Below are 20,442 nucleotides of genomic sequence, written 5' to 3'. Positions count from 1 at the left end.
AACAGGGAATCATTGTAGGGTAGCCAGAAGATAGAGAAGAGCTGCCTCCTAGGTTTAGCGTGGTTCAGATACCAATAAAATAAAAGGTCATGCTATAAACCTTTTAAAATGAGTGCCTAGTGCTTCTCCTTTTTCCTGAGGCTTTTGTACTCAGTGGACTTGCAAGTATGAGAGAGCGAGGCAGACCCACGAGGCTACAATCCTAGCACTGAAGAAGCGGTTCTGAATCCAAGGGCTGCATGCAACCCCAGAACCCCATTTGGTGAACCGAAACAAAAACCAGTGTGGAGATGCAGCTTGTTTTACAAAGCAAGTTGTGCAAGACACCTGGATTTTTGCCTCTGGAGCCATATAGCAACAACCATTCCCCGTCCTTTCTCGGAGTTTCCTGACTAGCCCACAGTGCTGATTTGCTTCTGGGAACTGCCTTAGACTGAGTCGGACCCATTTGCCCATACAGCTCAGCATTGCCTACACTGACTGGCAGCAGCTCACTCACCAGGGTTTCAGGTGGGGACTCTCCCAGGCCTACTTGGAGATGCCATCAGGGATTGAACCTGAGCAACCTCACGATCATAGGAAGGTGTCTTATACTCAGCCAGACCACTGGTCCATATAGGTTAGTATTGCCTACTCTGACTGGCAGCAGATCTCCAAGAAGGGTTTTTTCCCAGTCAAACCTGATGCTGATGGGAATCGAACTTGGGAGCTTCTGTATGTAAAACAGATGCTCTACCACTGAGCTATGAAGTGAGCGGCCCAGGCAACAGAGGCAGATCCCAAGGGCAGTAAACCTGCCCTCGGCTGGTACAGCTCTATTAATGGGCAGAGCCACCAGTGAGGTGATGGATTTTGGCCCCTGGCTTCCACAAGGCGGTGTTGTCAAGCACTCAGGGGAGAAGGAGGAAGAGCGAGTTGGCTCCGTCATGGCAGCACCCGAGAGCCTCCTCAGCAGAGGAGAGACAGAAGCCGGTCTTGACAAGCACTCCTGTAATTGTTAAGAAACAGACTCCACCATTTCAAAACCAATGTCTTTGCTTGTCATCGTCTGATGACAGAAACTCCCCGGCTGCCTCGCGACAAAAAGGGAGAGGAGGCGCAACATTATTTCTCTTGCTCCAGAGGCAATTTTTTCTCTCTTTTGACAAGCGCAACTACGTTTATCTTGCACCTGTCAACACACAAACACACACACAGGTACACACCAAACAAGAGTGGCTTGCGGGAGGGGGGTGTTTGCTCAGGGGAGGGGGGGGGCCTACCTTGCTGCATCAGCGCTCCCATGCCAAACCAGAAGCTGTTGAGGAGGGTGAAGTTGTTCTCCACAATGTCCGAGCCTGGGTTGCAGGGGTGGGCGTCATACCATTCGTAAGGGCTAAACCTGCAGGGAGAGAGAAGGCGGGCATCGAGGGAGGACTCCTAACAGACAGGGCAGAAGAGGCTGGTGCAAAGAACAAACCAGCTTCAGAGGCAGCTGGCACAAGTTTGGCGCTAATCCAGCTGGTCAAGGGCTATCTGGGGCTCATACATTTTTGTCTGTTACAGAGGAGTGCAGGGGGTCAGGGACCTTTGTGTGAGAGAAAGGGGGGGAGAGAAGTGCCTCTTTCATGTGTTTTCACCCTCCTTGCCCTTTCTTGTTCAGATGACGTCTGCCATTCAGGACTGACTTTTCTTAGGATACCATTGCCATGCATGGCACTTGATAGAGTTGCAGGAGCAAATGAAGGCAAATCCCTGTCCGGAGAGGATTGCATATGCCTTTACATTTTAGAAATCCCTTTCTTTTTGAGTAGCCGTATCATCCCTGTTTAATGATGATGATGATGGTGGTTGTGTCATTGGTGGACTGGTGCTTTTCTGAGGACAGGTCTCTGTCTGCCCTGACCAGCTGACAGTCTAAGATTTGACACTGAGAAGGCAGTGGGGGAGCCTGTGAGTGGGGTGGAGTCAGGGATAAAAAGGGGGTGATGACAATAACCTCTCTTAGCCGTGGATCTGGTCCTATACCAGCTGCCCCAAGATTGCCACTTTTGTTTTACTGGTAGTTTCCAACAGAAGGGCAGAGCAGGTGACCTGCTTCCCCTATCACCCAAATTTGGCTTACAGAGCTACATACAGCCGTACTTTGGAAGTTGAACAGAAGCCATTCCGTTCGGCTTCCAAAATGTTTGGAAACCAAAGCTCCTGCAGCCAATCGGAAGCCCCGTCAGACGTTCGGCTTCCAAAAATAGTTCGCCAAAACGTCCGACTTGCAAGGCGTTCAGGATCCAAAGTATGACTGAATTGACTCCCCCTTCGAGCATCTCAATGATCAGGCCAAGATGACAGTGGTAGGCCTTTCCCAGGAAGCCTTGGCTGGCGTTGTCATGTAACATTCTCATCTCTGCTCCTTCCTCTTGCTGCAAAGATCCAGTCAAAGCCAGACCAGTTAAAGGTGGATTTGAGGAAGAATGCAGGACCTTTGGAGCGCCTTACTCACATTTTCCAAAGGTCCTCCGTTTTGCAAGATAATTAAATTCTGCATAATTGGCATAATTGCTTCGGAACCAAACAAATTAATTAGCATTGCAATTTCTCCCTCTGTGATTCCCCCTGGCTTTACAACAGCCTCATCTCCTCCAAACACTCAGCTGAAATGGAAATGGAGAGATCTGCAAAGAGGAGGAGGAGGAAGAAGAAGAAGGAGGAGGAGGAGGAGCTTTGGCACATTTTATTATTTTGCCTCATTCATTTCCTGGTGTGTAAGCAGATACCACATTCTTGAATGACAGAGGGGGGGGGCTTTGGCATTCCCAGACAATAAGGAGCCTCTGTATTTGCAAAAACAAAGTCATGGCCCAATCCAACACCCCCCCCAAGCCCCTCCAAATACAGAACTTCATGCCTGCTGGTGTGTGGCAGCAGTAGCAGCAGTAGCAGCGGGGCTGTCCTGAAACCCCAGGCGTCAATGCACAGCCAGCCACAATTAAACGTTGTCATTCATGTTGCTGCCTTGACTACACTACAAAGCAACACCAGGCAAAAGTGGCCACCTAGAAGGTATCATTCTACATCTCTAACCTCAGCGACATTTGGTGGATTCAGGCTGCAGCTCCATCAATAAGCTTCAAAGCCTTATTAAAAGCTCTGATGGATCAAAACACTGCCATTTTGGGTCTCCAAGCAGCCACAGAGCTGGTTTTAAGCAGCAGTGACCTATGGTGGAACTGATGGAGGCCTTTATATGGTGGGGAGGCAGGGGGAGGCTGGTTTATTTCAAGAGAGGCTCATGCCTTTGAATTAAGGTGTGCCAATTTTGGCAACATTTTCCCCCTGCAGGCTAGAATTCTGGAGCTGGGCAAGGGTCAAGAGTGAAAATGTTCCCTATTATTGCTGGGGGCGAAAGATCCAATTTCCTCCTTCCCATGTCCTGGGACCCTCTCTCTGCACCCTCTTCTGCCCAGAACCATCTGTGCACAGCCTTAATTATGCAGAAGACCAGGTGCTGCTCAAAGAGATAGATAAAAGCCAGGAAGGTTTAGAGGGGAAAGTTACAGTCACAGGAACTTTAATTGAAACCAAGCCAAGGGGAGAAATTGCGCTTTGCTCTGAAATACACTCACACACACTCATGTGACTTGGGGTTTATTTTGCCTGGAAATCTGTGCAGATGAAATCATCAAAGAGCAAATGTGGATGGAAAGACAGAGAGGCAAAACTAAGCGGAAGACTGAAAAGCAGAAAGCAATTCTCTCCCATTGTGGCCTGGCACAATGCAAAAATGGAGTGGAATTAATTCATTCTTTATAAGAATTTTAACTGTTGCCCCAAGGCCAGACAGGGAGTGTGTAGCTAAATCAGGTTTTGAATCTATTTCTCCCAGATTATAGTCTATCCCCCAGAAAACTTATTCTCTTCACCTGCTCTTTTCCCCTTTTGAGCTGCTCTCTTGCACCGGGACACTCCCTTGAGGACTAGCCACTCCACAAATATCAGGTTCTTTGGAGATGACTCTCCTCAAAATTGGTGTCTAAGCCTCCTGCATTTCCCCCAACCCCTTTTTAAAAGCAGACCTCTTTGCCAATCCAGATGTGCCAGAGCAAACAAAGAGTCAGCCTTCCTCCCTGCGGAGCTGATTTTGACAAGTGCATTACATGAAATTAGAGTATTAGGCACTAAGCTCAGGTAATCGCCTCCAAATGCTGTAATGGCCCCAGGGAGCCAGCAAAGCATCATAAAAGCCGGAACACCGGGGCTAATGGAGATAATGATGCTGCCACCGCTGTGGTTCCATTCTGCCCCCCTCTCTCCTCTCAGATCCCAGCCTGGACAGGCTATTTTCCTGAAGGCAGGAACAGAGCTGACCCAGAGGGGATGGCCAGGGCCCCCAGCACCCACCATGTCCCCCCACTTCTCCCAATTATATCCTATTAACCCAACATGGGGAAGGAGGCCAGCAACCTCCCTACCTGCTACCAGCAAGAGACAGACAATTGCCTTTAACTGTGGGATGTGCTTTTAACTGTGGGATGTGCTTGCAGCGCGGAGTTTCCCATTGCACCAAATGCCTGCCATTAGCAACCGGGTCAGTGCCATCCTCCACTTATTTTTCAGGACGTGCTGGGCTATTGCCATTGCTCATTGCGTGTGCGCTGGGAATGGGGGCAGGAAGCTATGGGGACTGGAGCCAGGACTGGCTGCCATGGACAGAGGAGGGGAGACCCTTTGTAGGGCTGCTCTTTCCTCAAGTGCCATAAAAAAGGGTAAAGGACCCCTGACAGTTAAGTCCAGTCGCAGACAACTCTGGGGTTGCAGTGCTCATCTCGCTTTACTGGCTAAGGGAGCTGGTGTTTGTCCGTAGACAGTTTTTCCAGGTCATGTGGCCAACATGACTAAGCCGCTTCTGGCGAAACCAGAGCAGTGCATGGAAACGTCATTTACCTTCCCACCGGAGTGGTATCTATTTATCTACTTGCAGTTTTTGGCGTGCTTTCGAACTGCTAGGTTGGCAGGAGCTAGGACCGAGCAATGGGAGCTCACTCCATCAGGGGGATTCGAACCGCCGACCTTCTGATCGGCAAGTCCAAGAGGCTCAGTGGTTTAGACCACAGCACTAAGTGCCATGGTGGGAGTCAAAGTGGTACCCCTACACACAGACACCCTATCCCTCAAAAATGAAGGGACTTAGCATGCAGGGGAGAGGAAGGGATTTCCCCAAAGTTCTCTTAAGGGGTTGGCTTGTTCTTTGAGAAAAGATGACTGGCATATGTGTATGCAGGCTACCTGAAAGGCCGTCTTCTCCCATACCAACTTTCCTGGGCTCTGAGATCTTTAAGGGGGACCTTTCTCTCAGTTCTGCCACCCTCACCGGAGTGCTTGGTGGAGACACAGGAGAGGGCCTTCTCAGTGGCTGCTCCTAGACTTTGGATCTCGCTCCCTAGCATAGGAGCCGAATCCTAGGGACAGAGTTCCTTTTGGCGCCCCTTGTAGCTGGTGAGCTCCTTACCTGGCTATCACAAACAGCACGCAGCTCACTCCCAGGTAAGCAAGGAGGATGTACATCCAAATGTCAGGAGACAGAGGGTTCAGGAAAGAGAAGACACTGGGGTTGGTCCCATTGGCCTTCCGGTAGAGAATGCTGATCCCCAGAGTCATGAAGGGCTTGGAGAAGTCAATTGCTTTCTCCCGGACATGGGTGATGGTGAGTGGAGCGACAGCCAGGTCAGCTTTCTGTGGAGCAGGAGAGAGAGAGGGAGCAGTTGTTAGAAATGGAGGAGGAAAAGGGCGGTGGGCAAGGCTCTTGGGTCTCTCGAGTCACAATCTTGTTTCCCCAAGGGCTGCTATGAAGATCGATGTCTTGGGAATTTCTGGCCCACAGGTCAAATCAGGCCTCACAGTTGGGCCTGCAATGCCATTCCCCCCCCCCCCAGCCACACCCATCTGATGCCATGTGATGTCCAATATGAGTCAGGTAAACCTGCAGCTGCAAAGGAGACATTGGCAGCTTCAGAGCGCTGCCCTGGGGTTCCTTTGCAAACTCTGCATGCATTCTGGGTTGCTTAAAATTTAGCCCTGAATGGAAGCCACGCTATTGGGATTGGATTCACTTGGCAGCTTCTGAATCAGAGTTCCCAAATGTCCTAGCACACCCTTCCCCAAGCCAGTGCCCTCTGGGTGTCCTGGACCACAATGGCAAGCTAGCTGGGGCTGATAGGAGTTATAGTCCAGAACACCAGGAAGGTAGCAGAGTTGTCCTAGGAACTCAAGGGTTGAAATCACATCCCTGTTCTTATCCCTTTTGGTTTTTTGTGGGGCCTATAAAGTGTTTCAAAGGAAAGTTAAGAGAAAATTATACTTTGGTCTGATTGGCACAAATGCTTTTCATAAGGAAGACAGACACAGCAGGACCATCCCTGTTCTTTCCATAGCAGACCCAAACTACTGGTTCTCCATTCATGCCAGGGACTGTGGCCACTCCACCCTTTCAGTGGCCATTAGTGTTCACTGATGCCAAGGTGGATGGATGAGAATAAGGTTATCTATGACTACTAGCCAAGATTGTCATATTCTGTTTCCACAGTTGGAGGCAGTAATGTTTCTGAGTACCAGTTGCTGGAAACCACAGGAGAGGAGAGGGCTGTTGTGCTGGGATCCAGCATCTAGTTGGCCACTGTGATAACAGGATGATGAACTATATGGGTTATTGGCCTGATCCAGCTGGCTCTTCTTGTGTTCTTAAGAATGCATTGCATTTGGGGAAATTGCTGCAAAAATGCATATATCAGGAGAAATGTGCACAAAGAAGCAGTTGTTTCATGCATACTTTTTAAAAGTTTGCAAATGGGGTGAAAAGAACTTAAGATAGGAAAACAATGATAAACTGAGAGAAGTAGGAACTGACCAGTTCACTCATCCTAGGCTGCTACAGGAACAGCAAAAGTATACCAAGGTGGAAAAGGAGGGAACATCACATGTATACTTTAGATATTAGATAAATTAATTGTCTGCACCACTGGGAGACAAGGTAAATAATGCATATTTTATTGATTTTACTGGAGAACACAAGAGACCATGGAGAAGAAGATACTTGGTTGTTAGTTCCAGCAGATTTCAGCAGATGACTAGCAAAAGATTCATAATGGCTGATTCCAACATTATGTTCCTTCCTGGTGGGAGAGCAGGACAGTCTTCCCACCACACAGGGAACTGGAAGGTCACCCAAGAAGTAATGTGGACAATCTGATCACAGCATGTCTCAAAATGGTCAGCTGGATAACTGCTTTCCATTCCAGCTTTTTATTCTGCCCCACGTACATCACCATTGACAGCAAAATTTGATCATGCCCATGTCTGTCTAGTTACCAGCCTTCACCAAAACAATGGCTTGTTTGAACTTCATTCTCTCCTGCCCTTGTGGTTTGCAGCTGCAAGTGTCTGTTAAAGGATCCCATTCCCCAAATTCAGAATTGAATAAAAGGGATAGACAGCAGTGCAAAAATTGACATGCAAGTCAAGACTGCTAAAGCCACATCTCCAAAGTCATTTTTTTCAAAAGGCTATCAAGAGATGCACAAACATAACAAGATTTTAAAAAAGCCTAGATCAGACCACATTTAAAGACATCTAGGTTGGAGGCACAAAGCCAGCCTGAGAATTTTCACCAATCCTACTAGAACTTTTTTAGCTTGAGAAATTCATTCCAAGTGTAACACAGCAATGTCTGACAATGCGTCTTCCCTGAGAGAGTTTGTGAAGATCTCTACATATGTTTTGCCTTCAAATTTACCTTCCTTTCAGGTCAGCTGAATCAAAATATTTAGTGGACTCAGGCAAACATAAAGAGGCAAAGATAAACTGTGTGTTTCAGGAGTTCCTTCCCATCCTCTGGGCCCTTGTTTTCTCCATGCCAAATTCCTGCAGCTCAGAACATACAGGGCATAGAATCAGGGCATATCTTGAAAGCTTGCCCCTTTCCATTTGAGGGCAGTGATTTTGCCCGCATCTGCACTAAACAATCTCTCAGCATCAGGTGCAAAAACATTCCCAAACCAGGTAGCTGTAAGGACATAAATTGCTGGAATTTACTGTCAATAAATGCTCTGTTTATGGTGAAAGCATTAAATCAACTGTCAAATCATCCCCCAGGGACAGAGATTAGGACTGAGCTGCAGTTATCAGTGGGGAGGCATTTCTGTTCAAGAAAAACCCTCCGTTTTTTCTGTGTTCTTCATGCCAAGTAGAAATCACAGAGAACAGCTTATATTGGTGCAAAATGTCCAATAAGGACAAAAAGATGTAGCCGCTTTTGATACAAGCCTCTTCTGCGGTAGGAGTGTCAGAACAAGGCTACCTTGGAGCTATAAGGAACAGAAGGCAGAAGGAATTATGTGTCATGAAGAGTTTCTTTTGAACAAATTTTACTGATGCAGTTCACTGTCCTGGGGTGTTACAATGGGCAGGAGCTGAGGTGGCTTCAGCAAAAGATGAATTCATGGATAGAAGATTAACCAAGCTACCATCCCTGATAGATACATGAAGAACCACGCCCAGGATAGCAAATTTCTGAGTACAGTCGTACCTTGGAAGTCGAACGAAATCCGTTCCGGAAGTCTGTTTGACTTCCAAAACGTTCAGAAACCAAAGCACGGCTTTTGATTGGCTGCAGGAAGCTCCTTCAGCCAATTGGAAGCCGCGGAAGCCCTGTCGGATGTTCATCCTCCAAAGAATGTTCACAAACTGGAACACTCACTTCTGGGTTTGTGGCGTTCAGGAGCCAAAATGTCCAAGTACCAAGGCATTCGGGACCCAAGGTATGACTGTACTAGATACCGGGGGTGGGGGGGCAAAGAAGAGAGGGCACTGGTTACCTTTATGCCTTTCTTGTGAAAATCCCAGGCGGTATCTAGCTGGAATCAAAATGCTGTTCTAGGTGGATCTTTAAGACCAAAGACCACAACTTTAACCTTCTGCTATTTGATAGGATCATCTATGGATATACCGTTCATTAACCACAAGCAAAAGTGAGTTTTGCACAACACCAAAGAATCCTATATACCCAAACCTATAATGAATATGAAGAAAGCCAATTCCCACATAAACACATAATTTAAGAATGTAAGAAGAGCCTGCTGGATCCAGCCAATGGCTCAATAAGTTCGGCATCCGGTTCCTCCAGAGATTTCCAGCAGCGTCCCGAGGTGACAATGCTCAGGCATGAAGATCTGTGGAGAGGGTCCCCTTCAACCGCAAGTTGTTTGGGGATGCAACAGAGGAGGGGTGGAGCTGTGTCCCTGATCTCCTCCTCCTTCTCCTCCTCCTTCTTCCTGTATTTGCAGGATCTCGCTGTCTTCAAAGGTTAGCATCTACATTTTTGAAAATTGTGTGTGAAATGAATGGCCATGGTGTGGGATGGTCCTCTGAGCCAGCTGGGGATTTTCCCAGCTGCAGGAGGAAATGGCCATTTTGAAGGGTGGGGGGAACTGAACACATAAACCTTCCAAGGCACTAGATGTTCTTGCTTTTGTTGCTTCAGGCCAGCCTCAAAACAAAGGACTTTCTAAAAAGCTGTTTTTTCCCTTAAGGCTGCACTGCCTGTGGCCAGACCTGCCAGGATCACACAGCGGGGGGCAAAGTAGAGTCCCTGCAATCCCAAAATGCAAGTGCTGACAAATAAAGGGCAGCACTACTGGTTGTCCTCATCTTCACATCACAGGCCACCTGTGGTGGGAAACAGTGTGCCTTGGGCGAGTCACGAGTTACGTGACTCATTGACTTTCTGCACAGGGGGGAAAGTTGTGCGTCAAACGATGTGCTGACCAAGTCAGTTCTCTTGACAGAGAACAAGCATCACAGCTTTCTGCAAGGTTCCACAGAACTCAGGCATTTGGCCTGAAGTTACAGTGTACCCCCCTCAACACACACTGCAAAAGGATATCTATAGGATGCATCTATAGTTTGCTCAGACATGCACCTAAACACACTGACATTCATACTGTGGATGGCAGTGCACACACAACAGCAGTCCTCACACCAAGCCCCAACTATTGGAGGAAGGCTTTGCTTTATTGTTACATTTATATGACAACTTTTCCTCCAAGGAGCTCAGGGCGGTGTACGTGGTTCTCCCCCCTTCCTTTAATCCCCCAACAACTCTGCAAGGCAGGCTACACTGAGAGGCAGTGACTGGCCCAAGGTTACCCAGTGAAGTTCATGGCTGAATGGGGACTTGAACCTTGGTCTCCCAGGTCTCAATCCACCACTGTAATCACTACATTGCGCTGGCTTTTTAGAGTAGTCTGACTTGGAAGAAATAAATGCTGCTTCCTGGCTGGGCTGATGCAGTGCTGTGTATGTACATCTTTCTCCCACTCTTAAACCCAACAAATCAATTGCTAAGGGAGACATTCCGTGGGGTCGGTGGATGTAAAAGAGAGAGCCTCCCCCCACTTTGATGCCTCCAAACTGCATTCGGAGGGTAATTATGCCATTAATTATTTTGTTCTGTTTTACAGGTTCAGTCTGAGGAGGCCTCTGAATTGAAATTTGCATGGAAGACACTTCAGTGGGCTGGGAAATTAGAAGTCCCTCAGATTGCATTATTTTCTTCATGGTATTATTAGAGCATCAAGAAATTGATGCCGTTCTGGAGCCTCATGTGACTTCCTGCACACAGCAGCCCAGATTAATCACCAAATGGTTAAAATAAATGGTGAAAGGTGGATCTCCTATTAATAAAAGGATTATTAAAAAGACATCTTTCCCACAGGGAAGCAAGGCCCCTTTGCTCTCGTGTTATTGTACTACACCAACTGATTATCTGCGTAAAATGGTGCAAGCTGTCAGAACCATGGTTCCTGTAAAACGACAGTAGCCAGGCCAGCCGCAGCCATGGCAGCCAGGTTTTAGGATCTGTGGCTCCTGCCTCCCTTCTGCCCCGATACGGTGCACAGCTCTGAGCAAAGTCATTTACAGTTTCAATTAAAACGGAACCCACTTAGCATTGCAGGGGGGTAATTAATGTTTGTGGAGTGCTTTGAGGGACTCCGATAAAAAGATGCTCTCAACAGGCAGGTGGTAATTACTGTTTGAAAGTGCTCTTACGAGCGTGGTTGCTTTTTTAAAATTGCTGTTTCAAAGCGTTTCTTCTTTTGCAAAGTGACTTTGTACCTGTTGCTTGTGCGAAAGCACGTTGGCGTGTGCTCGTCCACAAGTGCCAGTGTGGTGTAGTGGTTAAAGTGTCAGACTAGGACCTGAGAGATCAGGGTTCAGATCCCCCATTCAAGCTCACTGGGTGATCCTGGGCCAGTCGTTCACTCTCAGCCCAACCTACTTCACAGGGTTATTGTGAGGATAACATGGGGCAGGGCAGAACTAGTCCAACCCTCTGCTTGCACCCTGGCATGCTGTAATATTATTCTTATTCACACCTCCTCTTGTCCCACTGGTTTCCCATGGGGAAAACTGCTCTTTAGTGCTCAGTTGGAGCAAACAGCAATTCAGGTTTTCCCCAGATGGACGTTTGCTCCGATTTAGCATTGAAGAGTGGTTTTCACTAGGAAAGGAGTGGGGGCAAGAAGGAAACTGCTCAGACCTAAGCCTAGAAAGCTCAGGTCAAGCGAAAAATTGATTGGACCCATGCTTTCAAGGCAGGGGTGCCACCTTTCTCTCAGGATTGTGGGTGCCCACCACCGCAACATGGACATGCAACATTGCCTGGACGTAGTGCATGTGATCTCACTCACACTAGGTGCAGGTGTGGGCGAGAGATGTTGCAAGTCCACATTGCGGCAGCCAGCAGCAATGACTCCTCTTCCTCCTCCTCCTATCTGCAGCCAGCGAGGCATCCTTCTCCATGGGGAGGGGCTTGGAGGCAGAGAGACTACTTCCATGTCTGAGCCCCACCCCCCAGAAAAGGGTGCCTCACTCGTTGGCCGAGGAGGGCAGAGCTGAACTGCTTCTCTTTTGGAGGCAGTGCTGCTGCCACCTGCCGGCCTTCTTCATTGACTTTGTGGGTGCCCAGCCCCCACAATTATATTATTGTGGGTGCCCAAGCACCCAAGGTCCCCTGCAGTTGGCTCCTATGTTTCTAGGCATGGGGCAAGCAGAAGCGTGGACAAGCGCTCAGACCCAGGAGAACAGAAACAAAAGGCTTCTCTCTGCTTTCCACTTGAGTGCCAGAGAACCAGGAATGGCTCAGAAATGGGCCAAGCTATTTTCCTGCTTTTTTATTTTATTAAAGATTCCAGTCCAACCAAACCTGAGTGAGGAGAAGCTTGCCCAATAATGCTATCCACGGAGGCTATCGAGCTTAGCATTTTCAGAGAAGGGTGTATTACTGCTAGGCGGAGGAGAACTGCCTCTGTCGCCTGCAAAAGATTTCTGCATCTACTCAGCTGGAAGGAAGAATCTGTTTACGTTCTGCTTTTGAAAATAAAACTGCATTTCCAAATAAATGAAATTGTTCCTCACACACCTGGTCCTGCTTTTTTTTTTTTTTAACAGCTTGTCCTCTGCTTTGCAGCAGGGTCAGGCTATAAAAGTGCAAGCATGGATCATCAAGCGGAGATATTGCCTCTGGGATTCTGGACCGCAGGCCACAGCTTAACTCCTTGAGAGACAGATTGCTTAGGGCTGGATGTGACTCCAGCCCATGCCTCTCAGAAACACTCTGCTTTTGAGTCTGCCTCTGATTCTCTGCCTCTTCCTTAGCAAGTCTTTCTAGTTGTTTGGGAGCTAAAAGGTATGTTTCACCAGACACCTTTTCTAGGGACTACAACAACTACCTCAGAGCATATACACAGAGCAATCTCTCCAAAGAAGCACAATATTTGGTTCTGTTTCTTGGTCACACTCAAGAGGAACATGTGGAAATGGATGATGGATGGACAGACAGATGATGCACAGCATAGTCTTAAGAAGATTGTAGATCTAAGTAACTACTAATAAACAAATGTATGAAAATTCAGATTCTCTCTCTCCACCAACACTTCAGTTTCAGTCCAAGCTGTTAGTTTCTGTGTGTTGCCACTGTGCAGTGCTCTTGGAGTCACAAGACTCTGTTTTGCATTCCAGAGCTTCCAGGCTATTGGAAGTCTCACGGAAGACAGGAGACGGATGTGATGTTACTGGTTTCCTGTTCCTTTGTTTTTCAGTTGCTCTCTGCTCTCACAGAGAGAGGATGCATTTTCTTTTCTGTCTGCGTAGTTAGGAATAAAACTCTTTTTGCCATGTAGCTCATACTATCTCGTCCTTCCCTGTGCTGGATACTCTGCGTAATGGGGGAACGTGCTTGGAACTTCATCAAGGCTCAGGTTGTTAATCACGTCGGAGGAGCTTGGAGGAGCTCGGTCGAACACAAGTCCGACACAAGCCAGTTTCAAGTGGATAGTATCCATGTCTCTTTCTCCTTCCTTCAATTTTCCTTCAATTTTTCCTTCAGTTTTTAATTTGATCATGGATGGGTTGGGGACAAACAAGCTGAGGCTTAATCCAGACAAGACAGAAATGGGGCAGAATCCCTCCCTTGGAAACTCAAGTGCACAGCTTAGGGGATGTTCCTGGACCTAGCCTTGGGCACAGATGCTCAACTATTGACTGTGGTCAGGACTGCATTTACCCAACTTAGGTTGGTGCACCAGCTGTGCCCATTCCATGAGTCACCAGAGATGGGCATGGTGACACATACCTTAGCCACATCTCAAATAGACTACTGCAATGTGTTCTCTGTGGGGCTGCCTTTGAGAAGTCTTCAGAAATTCCAGCTGCTCCAGAACGTTGTGGCCAGTCTGCTGAACAGAGCTGGGTACTGGGAGTATGTTACTTCTTTATGACAGCTGATTCGTGGGCTTCTGGTTAATTTTTTGAGCCCAGTTCAAAGTTCATCATGACCCTAAATAAATGGCTTGGTATTTCTGAAGTCTGTCTTCTCTCCTCCACAACTGTCCAGTTATTAAGATCTTCTGGAGAGCCTCTCCTCCCTATCAAGAGTTGTGTTTGGCTGAGGTGCAGGTGAAGGCCTTCTCTGTGGCTGCACATAGGTTTTTGAACTCCTTATCCAGAGAGGGTAAGGCATGCCCTCTCTTTAAGGGCCTTCTCCTGCCATATGAAAACTTTTCTTTTCTTTTTTAATGAGCATCTGACCTGTGAAGTGGTTAAGTTTTAACTGTCCTGTTTTTATCTGCTTTTCAAAACAATATCCTTACATGTTTTCTGGTTGCATTTATTGATGTTATTTTTTGCTGCTAGCCAGGTTGAGCCTCGTGGGTCCCTTCTGGAAAGCCAGGATAGAAGTATTTTAAGCAAGCAGGCAGACAAATGAAGGTGGGAGAGGGGGGTGATGCAGCACATAGAATCATAGAACTGTAGAATTGGAAGGGATCCTGAGGAACATCTATAGATAACAGCAAGGTACTTACATGATCAATCAGCTCCCTGATCATGCCGTTCCACTGCCCCTTCTCATCCTGGGCTCCGTACTTCCCATCCTCCACCACACGGATCTCATAGCTGAAGCCAAGGATTCGGGAGACTTCCCTTAGGAGATCAACGCAGTAGCCTTCAAAGCGCTCATTCCCGGAGAGCACGGTGTCCGACTTGATGAACATGACAAAGGGTTCCTCCTACACAGGAAGGAAGGAAGGAGACAGAGAGTAGCTAAACAACCACATGCAAGCTAAACCCACCAGCCACAGAAGCCCCTTTAAGTAGCCACAGGACAGATCTGGGTGTCTCTCTTTGCTTTCTGGCACTGCAGCCAGTTTGGTCGTTATCATGCCTGCTACCATTATAGCATTATAACACTAATGAGAGCCAGTGTGCTGTAGTGGTTAGATGGTCTGACTAGGACCTGGAATCTCCTTGGAGAAAACAGGAGGATATAAATGCAGCAGATAATTCAATATCATATTCCATCCTTAGAACTTGTTTTATTTTCAATGTGCTTCAAAAACTTCAGTGGCCACAATTCAAGGCAGAAGTAAACACCCTGAAAGAAGTCATTGAACACTATTGATTTTAATGGTTGCTCATCTCTGCTTTGGATTGCGGCCCCTCATGCTCAGCTGTTTGGAATGTTCTCATTTTACAGATCAGGAACTGAGGCCATCATACATTATTTTCCTAAGGATGTGGTAGAAGGCCAGAGTGGCTTCATGGCCACCTGCCTTACCACTGGACCTTACCGCTCTTTGGAACTCAGCCTGACTGCCCCACATAAAGATTGCCTTCCATGAAAGACCCATAAAAAGAGGCTTTCTCCATCTTTGGAACCTGCTAGGCAGGGTGAAGGAGCTACTTCAGTAGTACTGATTTTTGGGGGGCCAGCAGCCCTTTGGTTCTATAAACTCTTCCCCAGTTTCCCCTACCCTACCCTTTAAAAAGCACTCTTCAGAATAGCAGTTTGCACAACCCCCTAAGGACTGCAAGAACACAATAAAATTTGAAACAGTGACAATTAATTGCCCACTTAATCAAAATCCAATTAAAATTATTTATTTAATTGATTCAACAAAACCGATGAACTTGCTCCAGGGATTCTAGCATTTCAAAGTCTCATAGTCATTTGCACCTCTGGTATCTGCCCCTCCCCCCCAATGGCGTCACCATCTTGCCTCTTAATGCCCACCCTTGGTGATCCCGATGCCCCGCAAGGAGGCGATACCACCCACTTTGGAAACCACTGGGTTACCCAGTCCTTAAAATAGGACAAACAACTTGCAGCACCCAAAACTGGTACAGCTGGTGGACAAGGAACAGCTGAAAGCAAGGCAGCAGGCAGTATGCCCATCCAGGAAGCTGGTCCTCATGCCTTTTGCATTTGTCCTCAAGTCTAGAGGCCGGCAGGAGCAGCCATAAAGCCCCATTAATCTCGGGAGGCACAAAACAGAGTGGAGGGGGGCGTGTTCCTCCATATTTAACAGTTGAAGAAGCAGCATCATGTAGGAGCTCTGCTCGCCTCTGCGCCGCTCCTGGAGGTCTCAGACATTTCCTAGGGGGTAATTCTTGAACTCTGCAAGGCACTTATTCACGGGCTGTTTCACAATTTATTACTGGAAACGGTCAGACATTCAATTCGCAGGCTTTCAGGGCTCGCTAATCGATTTCTCAGCGAAGGTGCCCTCAATTTCAGGATCTTCACAGCTCTCCTGTGGCTCGAGGAGGAAAGAGCGGAACGGTCTGTTGGAGAAACATCATCGGCCAGCTGCCACCGACAAGGCGCTGCAGGATGAGCAGGAGGGTGTGAAAGGGGGAGGCAGGGAGGAATCCCAGCACCACGTCTTGGTGGCGGCAGCATCAGCAACAGCAAACAGGCCATCAAGTGGCAGAGCGGGAGGGAGATGTGGATGATTCCCTGCTTGAAAAGGGAACTGTTGCAGAACTCAGGCAAAGCAGAAGCGCTCGTCTCCACCTGCGTCATCAGCACAGAATCATAAAACTCTTGGAAGGGACCCCAAGGGACCTCTAATCCAACCCCCTGCAACCCAGGAATCACAGCTAACGAATCTGAACTCTACAATTCTATGATTCTATGACTTTATAAGGCAGTCTAGGGCCCCATCTGCACTATACACTGAAAGCAGTATCACACCACTTTAAACCTGGGAAGTGTATCGTGGATTCATAGAATTCTAGAGCTGAAGGAACCCCAAGAGTCATGAAGTCCAACCCTCTGCAATGTGGGAATCACAGCAAAAGGATTGCTGACAGATGGCCATGTACCTGTAGATGCTGAGAGCAGTTAAAGGTAAAGGTAAAGGTACCCCTGCCCGTACGGGCCAGTCGTGTCCGACTCTAGGGTTGTGCGCTCATCTCACTTAAGAGGCCGGAATCCAGCGCTGTCTGCAGACACTTCCGGGTCACGTGGCCAGCGTGACGAAGCTGCTCTGGCGAGCCAGCATCAGTGCAGCACACGGAAACGCCATTTACCTTCCTGCTATAAAGCGGTACCTATTTATCTACTTGCACTTAGGGGTGCTTTCGAACTGCTAGGTGGGCAGGAGCTGGGACCGAAAGACGAGAGCTCACCCCGCTGCGGGGATTCGAACCGCCGACCATACGATCGGCAAGTCCTAGGCACTGAGGTTTTACCCACAGCGCCACCCGCGTCCCTGCTGAGAGCAGTTAGGACATCCCAATTCTCCTCACAGAGCTACAGCTCCCTGAGGCCCCTGGGAAGAGGTATTTGTAGCTCTGTGAGGGAAATAGGGGTCTTCTAAGAATTCTCAGCACCCTTAACAAACTACAGTTTCCGGATGACTGTTTCAAATGGTATGATTCTGCTTTAAATCTATAATAGTGATGAGGCCTAGGTTTAGTATGAGGTACTGGCTAACCTTTTCAAGGTGACCAAGGCCTCCCCCTGCAGGCCCAAATGATGCTGTGATTCCTGCATTGTGAGTGGTTGGACTATCAGGCATGTCCAGCTCCCAAGAGACTGCAATCTACTCCCAGTATAAAAAAACTGGCAGTGATCTATCCATTGTCATTGGAAGGAGGAGCAGCGCGTGTGGGGTGGGTGGATTGCACAGAGTTTTTAAGCTTCCCCCCCCCCCCCCGTAACTTTTTGTACACGATAAGGATCCCACGATCTACCAGGATCAGCTGGGGATCCCTGGACTAGATGATCCTTTGAGTCCCTTCCAGCTCTACAATTCCATGATGCTATGGCAGCTGATCTAGACCCACAAGGACCAGCTGCTGATGCTGTAGCAAAGGCTTAGAGAAACTATCAAAATGGGGGGCTGATTTGGAATGGGGAGAGAGGAGCCTTTGTGTGCGGTTTCAAAGAGAGAAACTCTTCAATCTCGCTGCAGCATCCTCTCCAAGGGATTCGCCTGCCCCCGCCCTCCCCCTATCTTCCTCCTGAAGTAACAAAGCTCAGCACTCTGTCTAACACATCTGAATCTAAACCAGTGGGCCTCATCATAATTCATTAGAGACTGGATGGAAATTCACCCTGAACTGATGCCTGCCTTCAAATCCAATAGCAGGCCCGTGTGCTAAATGTGCTGTGACAGTTAGTGGCCAAGGAGACCAGCTGAGTATCCAAGCGTCGCTGGCTAAGTGAATTACTTTGGGGTAGTTTGTCACTTGGGTGCCTAAGTGTGTGTGTGGGGGGGGGGAAGGGGGAGCCCCAAGGGATGCTGAGAAATGTCAATAAGAGCTCCTGAGAGATGACAAGGGCTTGGTTGCAGTTTCAGAGCGGGTGGTTTGTGGGCTGTAGGAAGTTGCTCCCCAGCATAGGGCTGAGCAGAAGATATATTGGAATCCACTGGTGAGAGGAAGTGTGATCATGTATTTGTTAGAGTGTCAAATCTCCCACTCGACCTTGAAGTCCACTGGGTGACCTCAGACCACTCAGTGCTTCTCAGTTTAACCTACCTCACAGGGTTGTTGTGGGGATTATTTAAGGAGGAGGAGAACCATATACACCACATTGAGCTCCAATGGCTTCACTGAACCCCAGTCTGGATGCTGCCAAGGAGAACATTGTTTTGGACAGTTCCCTGCCATGCCCAAATAGTTCAGCCCTTTTGCTATCAGGATAATCTGTCCATACACAATGTAATGTATGAAAACACAGCTCAAGCTCCTTAGAAGGTGGTGGTGGGGTTACGATCTAGAAGTGGAAACAGCCAAATCTAGGAGGGGTTAGATAGAACCCTGCAACCACTTACCAGGACTGTGGTGACAATCAAGGATCTGTTGGTGAGGGAATCTGTCACATTGGGGCCTTGTCTTCGGGAGATTTCAGTGATATTCAGTCCATCAGATGGGCTCCACACACCAACCTGTGATGGAGGCAGACAAGAAATGAGCAAAAATTCAACCAAACCATCAGGCCAGACCAGTCAGGCCACTGAAGAGAGAGAGAACGGTCAAGGGAGTGGAGGTCAGATATTGTGAAATCAGTCTCTAGTTCAGGGGTGAGGAACCTGATGGCCTCCAGATATGGCTGGACTACAACTCCCATCATCCATGACCACTGGGTCACGTTGGCTTTTGGGGTTGATGGGAGTTGTAAGTCCAACAGCATCTGGAGGGGATTGCAAATGATCCCCATCCCTGCTCAAGTGAAAACAGGCAAAAAAATGAAAGAGAGGACTGGGCAGTGCTCGTACAAACTGTTACTTTGATGTAACACAACCTTAACATGATTTAAGAACATAAGAAGAGCTTGCTGAATCAGGCCAGAGTTACCCATCTAGTCTAGGCTGCTGTTCTCACAATGGCCAACCAGATGCCCCAACAGGAAACTCGCAAGCAGGATCTGAGCACAAGAGCACTCTTTCCTCCTCTGGTTTCCAGCAACTGGCATTCAGTATCATTGCTGTCTCTGACCACGGAGGCAGAGCATGGCCATCATGGTGAACTTATTGAGTCCTCTTTTAACACCATCCAAGTGCGAACAAGTTCCATAGTTAAAGTATGTGCCAAATGTATTGCTTTTGGCTGAAAGGGGAGGGGTCACATCATCTGGGCAGTCCAGGACCTCCATACACACTACCCAAGCTCGTGCCCTGGGGAGGTCACTTCATTGCTGCTAATACAGCTGTTTAACTTTGCCCCCCAAGCATAGTTCATTTTCTCTTGAGACAGACAGATGGCGGCAACAACAACAAGAACAACAAAATAAACAAGATGTTTATGTGTCTGCATGTGCGTATAATGACTAAGTGATGTTTCAAGCTATCTTAGGAGAGGATTCAAAAGACTTTGTAAAAACTAACACAGGAGGAAGCTGGCACATTTCACAGTTTCACCTGTGGATTATCTGAGAACCCCTGAGTCTTAAATGACACAGTCTGCAAGGCAAGAAGCCCTGTATTACATTTTAAAAGACCCCCCGCCCCAATCTGCACAACCACACAAAGTAACCACACAACGTTTTACTGATATGAAGTAAAACTTCATTGCATTGCAGGGGGTTGGACCAAACAACCCTTTGAGTCCCTTCCAGCTCCATAATTCTATGATTCTATTAAAACACCAACTGGCCCCCTTTCAAAATAGTTGATTGTTTATATACAAAAGACAGTTCCCTCCCTTGGTCCTCTCCTTCTTCCTGCAATAATCCATGTGTGGAAAGATTATTAATGGGTAGAATGACGTGGGTGGCGCTGTGGGTTAAACCACAGGGCCTAGGGCTTGCCGATCAGAAGGTCGGCGGTTCGAATCCCCACGACGGGGTAAGCTCCTGTTGCTCAGTCCCTGCTCCTGCCAACTTAGCAGTTCAAAAGCACGTCAAAGTGCAAGGAGATAAATAGGTACTGCTCTGGTGGGAAGGTAAACGGTGTTTCCGTGCACTGCTCTGGTTCGCCAGATGCGGCTTAGTCATGCTGGCCACATGACCCGGAAGCTGTAAACCGGCTCCCTCGGCCAATAAAGCGAGATGAGCACCGCAACCCCAGAGTCGGTCACGACTGGACCTAACGGTCAGGGGTCCCTTTACCTTTACCTTTATGA

The 20,442-nt window shown here is 48.0% G+C and overlaps 1 protein-coding gene across 1 annotated transcript in view; it reads right to left on the bottom strand.

The window, feature by feature from the left end:
- GRIK3 (glutamate ionotropic receptor kainate type subunit 3) overlaps window positions 1–20,442 on the bottom strand; it is a 186,593-nt gene that overhangs the window by 17,143 nt on the left and 149,008 nt on the right. The window contains exons 9-12 of the mRNA XM_083625175.1: window positions 18,654–18,767; window positions 14,394–14,597; window positions 5,486–5,709; window positions 1,263–1,381 (exon numbers count right to left, since the gene is read on the bottom strand). Coding sequence (XP_083481301.1) covers window positions 1,263–1,381; window positions 5,486–5,709; window positions 14,394–14,597; window positions 18,654–18,767 — 661 coding nt within the window. The remainder of the gene's footprint in view (window positions 1–1,262; window positions 1,382–5,485; window positions 5,710–14,393; window positions 14,598–18,653; window positions 18,768–20,442) is intronic.

Source organism: Podarcis filfolensis, assembly GCF_964270895.1.
Source record: "Podarcis filfolensis genome assembly, chromosome: 8".
NCBI lineage: Eukaryota > Metazoa > Chordata > Lepidosauria > Squamata > Lacertidae > Podarcis > Podarcis filfolensis.
The sequence above is the reverse complement of the archived record's forward strand: the minus strand, read 5'-3'. Positions and strand labels throughout refer to the sequence as shown.